Source organism: Morone saxatilis, unplaced genomic scaffold (genome assembly GCF_004916995.1).
Source record: "Morone saxatilis isolate NCDOM2014 unplaced genomic scaffold, NCSU_SB_2.0 Contig16, whole genome shotgun sequence".
Lineage (NCBI taxonomy): Eukaryota > Metazoa > Chordata > Actinopteri > Moronidae > Morone > Morone saxatilis.
Genome location: NW_023339718.1, coordinates 1,210,056 through 1,219,405, shown reverse-complemented (window position 1 = coordinate 1,219,405; position 9,350 = coordinate 1,210,056). Strand labels below are relative to the sequence as shown.

At 38.1% G+C, this 9,350-nt stretch overlaps 2 protein-coding genes across 2 annotated transcripts in view; one reads left to right on the top strand and one right to left on the bottom strand.

Moving 5' to 3' along the window:
* The window catches only part of p2rx2 (purinergic receptor P2X, ligand-gated ion channel, 2), a 7,118-nt gene extending 2,694 nt beyond the window's left edge, over nt 1–4,424 (bottom strand). Inside the window, exons 1-11 of the mRNA XM_035657731.1 lie at nt 4,189–4,424; nt 3,418–3,553; nt 3,237–3,308; nt 3,059–3,134; nt 2,875–2,971; nt 1,747–1,827; nt 1,467–1,620; nt 1,142–1,272; nt 955–1,045; nt 805–870; nt 621–698 (exon numbers count right to left, since the gene is read on the bottom strand). Of these exons, the coding sequence (XP_035513624.1) occupies nt 621–698; nt 805–870; nt 955–1,045; nt 1,142–1,272; nt 1,467–1,620; nt 1,747–1,827; nt 2,875–2,971; nt 3,059–3,134; nt 3,237–3,308; nt 3,418–3,553; nt 4,189–4,355 (1,149 nt within the window). The 5' untranslated portion in view covers nt 4,356–4,424. The remainder of the gene's footprint in view (nt 1–620; nt 699–804; nt 871–954; nt 1,046–1,141; nt 1,273–1,466; nt 1,621–1,746; nt 1,828–2,874; nt 2,972–3,058; nt 3,135–3,236; nt 3,309–3,417; nt 3,554–4,188) is intronic.
* Nucleotides 4,425–5,146: 722 nt separating this feature from the next.
* pes (pescadillo) overlaps nt 5,147–9,350 on the top strand; it is a 6,885-nt gene continuing 2,681 nt past the window's right edge. Inside the window, exons 1-9 of the mRNA XM_035659038.1 lie at nt 5,147–5,307; nt 5,532–5,611; nt 6,392–6,545; nt 6,811–6,920; nt 7,133–7,304; nt 7,430–7,519; nt 7,834–7,950; nt 8,213–8,290; nt 8,895–8,984. Coding sequence (XP_035514931.1) covers nt 5,284–5,307; nt 5,532–5,611; nt 6,392–6,545; nt 6,811–6,920; nt 7,133–7,304; nt 7,430–7,519; nt 7,834–7,950; nt 8,213–8,290; nt 8,895–8,984 — 915 coding nt within the window. The 5' untranslated portion in view covers nt 5,147–5,283. The remainder of the gene's footprint in view (nt 5,308–5,531; nt 5,612–6,391; nt 6,546–6,810; nt 6,921–7,132; nt 7,305–7,429; nt 7,520–7,833; nt 7,951–8,212; nt 8,291–8,894; nt 8,985–9,350) is intronic.

The window sequence follows — 9,350 nt, the reverse complement described above, 5'->3', positions numbered from 1 at the left end:
TTCTGCCTGTTAAAAGGCATTTTTTCCTTGCCCCCGTCGCCAAGTGCTTGCTCATGGTGGTACTGTTGGGTCTCTGCTCTATTTGAAAAGTGTCCTGAGATAACTTCTGTTATGAATTGGCGCTATGCAAATAAAATTTAATTGAATTGAATTGATTTTAGTAACTAATATGTCAATAATACATATTGCTAATTACATAATTATTGAGTATCTGTAAAAGAAAGACAGCATTATCCACTTAGGACCAGGACCAGTGTGTAGGATTTATTGGAATGTAGTAGTGAAGTCGCAGGTTCTGTGTAGGAAAAACCACACTGTCCACGAAACTTTTACAAAAAACGCAAAAATTCCTTTCTACAGCCAGTGTTAGGTTTGTCCATTCTGGGCTACTGTAGAAACATTAATAATCTGTTAAATTTGCTCCACACTTGTTCCATGGTAACTACTCAAAGTTGTGCCAAATGATGTACTCAAACAGGTCTGTCTGTAATGTTTAGAAGTCATCTCATTAGCTTTTATTTGTGTGATATAAAACCTTTAATGATCAGTGTGTCCAAACTTCCCTAAACACAGATGGAACAATAAGTGTTTAGGGTGAATATATGAGGCCTTTTACTCACTTCATCAAACTTCCTCTCGCTGTAGATTTCATTCTTGTCAATAAACGTCAGCATGATCCAGTCACAGATAATGGTGCACTAGAGAGTTGAAATGTAAAGAAGAACCAGTTTGTGGTGAAAAGAGTGATAGCTGTTACTTTAAAGACTCAAAATAAGAAGAGAATGTTGTAATTACAGTACTCACAATCCCAACTGAAGTCATAGCAGTCACCACGCTGATGATGGTTGGGATGGGACTGAATTTACCAGCCTGAAAAAGAAATGCAAATAATATAATAAGAGTCATCGCAGTATGTTGAAAGTAGACCATAGTGATGATGGTGTATCCGCTTACATGTCCGTGAACTATGACATCCAGACGGATGCCGTAGGCCTTGATAAGTGTCCGAGACTCTACCCCATGTTTACTGTAATATTTGGCAAACCTGGACAATTATACAAAAATCACAATTTGTGACCACAAGCCAAAGAGATAAACAGTTTAAAACACAGAACTCAAAGTGTTTGATGTTGGAGCTCACCTGTAATAGTAACCAGAGTTGGCCTGATCCTTGCGGAGATCAAGACGACGGAAGGAATATGTAGGTTTACAGTGTGAAGGATCAATATCCAGGTTACACTTCCAGTTGATGAAAACCCCAATCACTCCTCCCTGAGCAAAAACAGCAATGATCATATCTTAAGGAGTGCTACACTATCACAATATGGGTCATTTTGTGTGTGCCATCCTTAAAACACCATAGAGACAGTTATGTGTTGCTCAAAATAAGATACACATGTGTATAAAAAGACATTTTTAAAATCAGAAATCCTGAAAACAGTGTGCAGTGCACATCCCGTACTCACAGTCCTGCAGAGCTCACTGAAATTCTCCCTCGCTTGATCTGCGATGTAGCCCAGGCGGAAGTTAGGACAGTAGGGATCTTTCTCCTCATCATAATGACACTTGTTGAGGTATTTCTGCATTTCACGCTTGTTTGAAGCATCTTTGATGTTTCCTCTGCCAAAGACAAAAACAGGAATTCTTCTGCAGCTGGTCTAATGTCCAGAAGCACTGCCTCACGTGTGTGTGTGTGTGTGTGTGTGTGCGTGTGTGCGTGTGCGTGTGTGAGTGAAGGTATCCTACCTCAGTACTTTAAATTTGGGGAAATGGATAGAGTTCCTGATGAACACTGTGAAATTAATGGCCTCCACTAAGGCAGGTTCTCTGTTGGAAACACATAATCGTATCAGTTAAACATCCTGTTGCTAGTAGCAACCACACAGTTTCAAAGTAGTTTAACTGACATTGCTACGTAATCCACCATTTTGTCAGATCTGTGAGCAAGGAAATATTAACAGACATCGTCTATCTGCTCTCCAAATGCTCTTGTTGGAGCAATATCTGCTACGGTTTTGTGATTAATGGTTTGTAGTTTCTCTGCTGTCATTTGACTGCTAATCATGCCAGCCATTAACCTAGCTGTCGGAGGCTTATATGCTACTAATATGACATTATAAGTACAGTGTATTTCACACTTTTTACTTTTACTTCTGTGGACTATGTGTTGTACTTCTTATGGGGGCTTCCTTGAAAATACAACTATTTTATCAGCTAACCTAATCTATTTCCTTTTGTCAATCCAGTTTCCTAGTTAATGTAATTCATTTTTACAACATCTTTAGTCTAACCACGGAATACTTTTTTAATAGTGTAAAGATTTAAAAATATTCAGTAATTCACAAGAAAAAAGCACAAATACTAGAAATACGTTTGAAAAAAGATAAGTTTGATAAGATTTTCTGATTTCCTATTCTGTTAATTGTCAGATTTGTCTTGTGGGCCTTTAGAGGGGTGTTTTTCTGATCTGTAATCACTATTATTGAATTTGTTGTCCTGCTTTGTTAAAACTATATCAAAAGTTCAATAAGCTCACTGCATTGCTTTGCACCCATATGCATATTAAGCATTGTACTGACCCCCGCTTTGCCTGCCTTCATGGCTGGAGTGAAGATATTTGACTTACTGTACTCATACTGAAATGTTATAAAGAGTTTGTGTGATCAATTTATATCTGAATATCTGTGACAATTTTTTTCATTTCTGTAATAGTTTTATCCCAGATCCGTCTTTGAGTTGCCTCTTCACAAGCTTTTTCTTATTTTATAGGTTAAGATTTTTGAAGACTTTTATCTTTTCCTTTGGGTAATCCAGATAAACTTGATTTAAACTTGACTAACCAATGAGGCGGGGATTATCTATCGTCTGCCTTACCGTACTACGGCGTATTCCTCAATAGGACACCAGGTTTGGATCTCACAGGTTTTGAAGGTGTGGTTGTAGTACTGAACACATTTGCCGGTCCTTCTGCCTGTAAGAAGTGTTTGTGATTAAAAACTGTGGCAAATACAGACCAACCCAGGTTGAAGAAAGATTTTGTGAGGAATAAAAACGGTACCATGGCCATCAAAGTCAACATCTCCCTGGACACAGTCAGAGTCTTTTGTACAGTTGGCATTGGCAATGTTGAAATACTGAAGTGAAATAAGACAGATGCTCAGTCATGAGGAAGAATAATCTATTTAACTGCATACAAGTATCTGTTAGTGTTAAGAAAGCTTTTGTTGATCTCTCACCTCAGCACAGGTTCCTTGCATCTGATCATACGTAACTTCTCGTCTCAGTATTGTACTAACCACATCGCCGCCCTGTGAAGGAAATGCCATAAATTTGTTCTACTGTGCAAATAATAATTCTGACAGACTATAAGAAGGTGAGACTTCCTTGATCGTATTGCAGCATTTGCTCTGGACTCACCTCTGAGGGTCGAGCGTACTCCACCGTGTCCAAGATATCGTCTCCATGAACTGCTGTGCCCTTCATGAGTGTGTAAACTGAGCTCTCTGGACGAGTTTCACTTTCTTGGTAGGCTTTCTGACTTATGAAGACGTACCTTCAGGACGATAGAACAGACAAACCCAAAATCACATTTTCTGTCATGACGTCAATTTATATTGGAGGTATCAGATTACCCTGGGTCTGTTCAGCCCACATTGCCGAAGCCAAAAGAAAAAGAAAAGATGACGCATGCAGTTAAAACTCAAGACATCTAATCTATAAAGTAGTTTAGAATTTGAAACAATAACATGAATATTAATATCCCCACAAATTTTTTGTCTATGAAAAGTGAAATGAAAGTCTATAAAACTGCTCTCCTCAGTTCAGATTAAATGTCTAATAATGGACAGAGTGACTCATCCACAATTCTTGACTTCAATTTTCTTTCCATCAATTATGTTGTTTATTTGTTTCCACTTAATTGCTAATGAGAGGCATTTCCTCTTCCAACTTCCCAAATTTAAAGTTGCAGTGCAATATTTATCCTTACATGCTTTGTTTACACACAAAAACAAACAATTTTATACTGTTTTTTCCCCTAGAAGATGCATTTAAACTAACACATGATATATCTGATAACGGAAATATGTAGAAATTCAACAAAGTGAAGTTACCAAAGCATTTCACCATCATAGAGTGTCCCTTTTAGCACACACAGTGGGCATGCAACGACACAAACATGAAGCTTACCAGATGAAATAGGTGATGACAAGAAACTGAACGCCTCTATATATGACTCCAAGAGTTCTGTTTTTAACCACCATCACCTTTGGTGTCTCATAGTCCCAGAAACCAAGAAAATACTCCTTTATGAAGTGATGTAGCCCCATGATGAAGTTATGAAATAATTCACACATATCTTAAAATGTCTCTAATCTCTAATTTCTCTGTATCTAGCTTTTTATTTCTCTCACTATTTTTCTTTCTCACTCTCTGCTCCTGCTCAGCTCTGTTCTGCTCTCTCAAGCATCCCTGGCACCAGCCACACAGAGGCAGAAGAGAAGGGGGTGGGGCTCAGATGTGGTTGAATCATGCATTTTATTTCAAATCAGTTATACTCATAATTGTAGAGATTTGTGTATTATGTAGGTTTCATTAAAAATCTGTGCTGAAGTGCTTACAGTTTTGCACAGGAACTTATTTTATAGACATATTTAAAGCTTTGTTTTTGTTTTCTGAATAGATTGAAAATCTTTTATTATAATGTTCCCTCTATTAAAAAAAAAACTGCAATAAAATATAAACATTCTAACATTTAAATCTCTGACAAAAACTCACCTTTTTAAAATTGCTTCTAATGTTTAGCTTAGATTAATGTGTTTTTTTAGTGTTTTACTATTTGATGTTGTTTTGCTGTTTTTATGTTTTTATGTAAAGTGTCTTATCTAGAAAAGCGCTTATAAATAAAATCTATTCTTCTTCTTTTTCTTTTTCTTTTTATTATTATTATTATTATTAATTTGAAGGCATTGGTGCAGACAAACAGTAAATACAACAGCGCACGATTCAATCCCCGACATGTAAAGCATATCAAACTAATTAATACACAACAAAATTGTCCAAAAGAACAAACGCGAGAAAGTTTTTTCTTGGTTTGTTTTTGTTTTCTTCCTTTTTCTTTTTACACAGGCGGACAAACCGGTCCACCTCTCGCGTGGGTCCTGATCACTGCTACACGCACGTCAAACAACACGTGCATCGTCTCGCTGCTGCGTCCGTCTCAAAAACTCCTGATTTTCTTCACAATTTACGTTTTAACTTGAAACTTACGCGTATATTTTGTCAATGGGGGGTCTTCAGAAGAAAAAGGTACGAGCTGTCGTCGGGCTAATGTCCGTTTAACGCACATTAATCGCCACAGAAACGTGGCTTAGCTCGGCTTGCTAACGGGGGCTAGCTGGGGTTTGTTTTCTCTGAGCTGTGTCGGGTGCAAGAGGAGCATTTTAGGTCAAATAATGTAGTTGAGATGACTTAAATGAAAGTGATGTTTGTTTGTTGGGGTTTAATGTTCACGTCTGTTCTTTGTTTTGCAGTATGAGAGGGGCTCTGCCACCAACTACATCACCAGAAACAAAGCTCGCAAGAAGTTACAGCTGAGTCTCCCAGACTTCAGGTACCACGCTGCTTCTACCTTTATGGGGTTTTAAATCGATATATGTTCAGGTGTCAGTGTATGTACACATGGTAAACACTGATACAACAGCTCTGCGACGTCCTCACTTCATGGATTTGATGTTTGATGGTGCTTATTGTTGGTTTATGGCACTTTAGGGGCTGTAGTTTGATGCTGATCTGTTTTATTGCTGAGGTTTTTTGTTATATTTTGTCCATCACACTCATATAGGGCACACACAATGTCAGAAACTAATATTATAAACTAATATCAGACTAATGTCAGGCTCTTCTGGTTATAAAGTTGAATCACCGCCTCTTAAAACAACCAAAACTCGACATTATAGACTTGATGAAGGTAGGTTGATGTATTGCAGGGCAGCTTTGCATATACTGACAGTTCCTACATTTTTTTTTAAAATTTAATTGATCTATAATCGTAACCAGATTATTTTATAATACTTTAAAAAACCAAGATAAATCCAATATTGCCATGAAACAGTCCTGCTCACTGATTTGCAGCATTGTCAGTGATATGAAGGGTATTTCTACTTTGGTATTAACAGTATGGAAAATATCTCAGATGGTTGACACATTAATTGGCATTCGGGCTGCACCATTGAATATTTCCATTAATGATTACTTTGGACATTTATCCCCTATTAATCATTTAGTACACGACCTCAGGAAATCACATACACTTTCTCACCATTAGTTATATATCAGGATGCAAGCAGCCATGTCACAGTTAAATAATCCCTGATCCCTCTCTGATTTTCAGGCGACTGTGCATCCTTAAAGGCATCTATCCTCATGAGCCCAAGCACAAGAAGAAGGTGAACAAGGGCTCTACAGCCGCAAGGACCTTCTACCTGCTCAAAGACATCCGCTTCCTGCTGCATGAGCCAATCGTTCGCAAGTTCAGAGACTACAAGGTATCAAGGGCATATTTTTGCAGATTAAGTTCAACACCACCATGTTCATAAGCATAAGTCTTTTAATTTAACTGTCAAAAATGGTTTCCTCCCACACTAAGAAAGTAGTTAATTTTTAACTTAAATCAGTAGTTTTTTAAAGATTGAAGATGGTCTTTGATTTAAATGTAATTGGTTCCCTGTTAATGAAAATTCTTGTTTCTCTGGTGATGTATTGTGCAGTAATTGTCAGTTTTCTTATTGTCGAAATGTTTTATCCTAACAGGTGTTTGTACGCAAACTTAAGAAGGCTTATGGGAAAACAGAGTATTCTGATGTGGAGAGACTGAGGGAGAACAAGCCATCCTACAAATTGGACCACATCATCAAAGAAAGGTGAGACAGTTCTCCACACTCAACATAGGAGGCGTTGCTGAGCTTAACTTTCTCAGAGTATCAGCAAAAAATGACTGGGTAGCTGCAGTTTGTGGGAAAGGCATGTCAGCAGCTTTTTCAAAGAGCCCTAATGACAAATAATTTTAAAATGATATATATTTCTTAGATTGTATCAAGCTGTATTGCCTCACTGGTGCTTCTTTTGGTAACAGGTACCCCTCCTTCATCGATGCTCTCCGTGATATCGACGATGCCCTCTGCATGTGCTTCCTCTTCTCCACCTTCGCCCGAACAGGAAAATGTCACGTTCAGACAATCCAGCTGTGCAGACGCCTCACTGTGGAGTGGATGAACTTTGTGATTACATCTCGTGCCCTCAGAAAGGTGACAGTTTACATAAAACAGCAATATCAGGGTGCTTTATTTGGGTGCCATATAGATGAAATGTCGGGTATACAGATATTTCTTGAGTTCATTGACCTCTGTTTTGCAATGTCTGTTCCTTGCAGGTTTTCATCTCCATCAAGGGGATATATTACCAGGCAGAGGTGATGGGACAACTCATCACATGGCTGGTGCCATATCAGTTCTCTCATGATGTAAGTGAATGATGAAACGCAGTCCGTAGGGATTATGCTAATAGTCAACAGTCCTGTTTTTACTATTATGGGATTACACTGAAGGATGACTCATTGCATTTCGACCTATCAAAGTCAGTTCTGTGTAATACAGAAAAACATTTTAGGCTGATTAAGCTACTCTGGAGTTACTCTTTTGTTTAAATGACTGCTGCCCCATGTTGTTTGTGTGCTCAGGGGTTATGATTTACTATAAATGTTTGCTCTTATGTTTATTAATTCTACCACTGAGACTTAGTTAAACTCTTGTATTTTTTTATTTTTTTGCCCTTAAGCACCCAACAGATGTTGACTACAGAGTAATGGCAACCTTCACAGAGTTGTACACCACTCTTCTGGGGTTCATCAACTTCCGACTCTACCATTCCCTCAACCTGCTCTACCCACCAAAGGTATCTTTGAGTCTGACAGCTTTTCTCTTTATATGTACAAATTATGTCTAACGCCTTGTTTATATGATAGCAATTTACACAGTGAGTCAAATTCATCACACTGTTTCAAATGGCTATGTTGTATTTTTGACAAAAATACGTCTCTCTCTTCTGTGACGATTGCCGTATGAATCAAGTTGTACTGATATGACTGATTAATGGCTATTGACTGGTCACCTATTAGCACCCTTGTACTCTGTTAATGTTTTCCCTCCTTTGGCAGCTGGACAGTAAAACTGAGTCGGAGCTGAAGGAAGAGGATGAGGATGACTATGCCATGAATTCAGAAAGCTACCTAGAGGTGAGGCTCTTTTATATTGAAATGTTTTAAAGGATCTGTTCTGGATCACTCTTACCTCTTGGTGCTATCTAATCGTACAGATAATTTTTGTTTTATTGGGTGAACTGACTCAAGCAAATATTCATTATTAAATTATTTAGTTGGTTGCTTTGTTGGTGGAGCCCTCTGCTTCTGCACCCCTGCTGTGCTAATGCTCTGGTCTAATTAAAAAGAATTATGGGGGGTATGTTGTTTGTTTATGCAATGCGCAATCAGTCTGAACACTGCCTTGTTCTTTCTAATTGCATCTGGTGTTTTGAATCTGTTCCAGTACAAAATGGGACATCCATTAAACCTGATGCAAAGCAGTGTTTCTACACACAGAGGCATTATTAGCAGCAAAAATACATTCATTGACAGTACACACCATAGTCCGTCCACTTAAGTGCTTTTAATTTGTGTGTGATGATAGTAATAATAAGACTCCTGGACATTATCAAAGATATTATCTAAAGTTACTGGGAAAATGATGATTGGTTATTCACATTAATTATGAGAAAGTGTTCATGTAATAATAAAATTAAGGATAGTTGATCTAATGCTGTGTTTTTTCTTTGCTGTGCAGAAACTGTCAGCTCTGAGTTCCAGTCTGGCGCGGGTGGTTTCTACAGCAGAGGAGGAGGAGGCTGAACTTGACCAGTTTCCTGACGAGGGGGTAAGAAGACCCTAGTTATGATACTAAGTGTGATCAAAACATGCAGAAAAACAACAGTTAATGAACTCATTTAGAGGTCCCATGTCGTTGTCAGAGTCATACGTTTTTTGAGGTGTGAGACTGGGGGATTACACCTTTTATGTTTGGTTGCTATGGATGGTATGTTTCTCACCCTGGGAGTCTTGTTTTGCCCAACTGTTTTAAGGTTCTCATGTATTAGCACTATTTCACCAGGGGGACTTTCCAGTAATATCCAGTTTACTCCACTTTGTAACATCCCTGCAAATACCAGGGTGGAGTGTGCAGTGCTGATTCATCATTCCTTTTAGGCTTTGCACAACAGTGAATTCATATATATATATATAT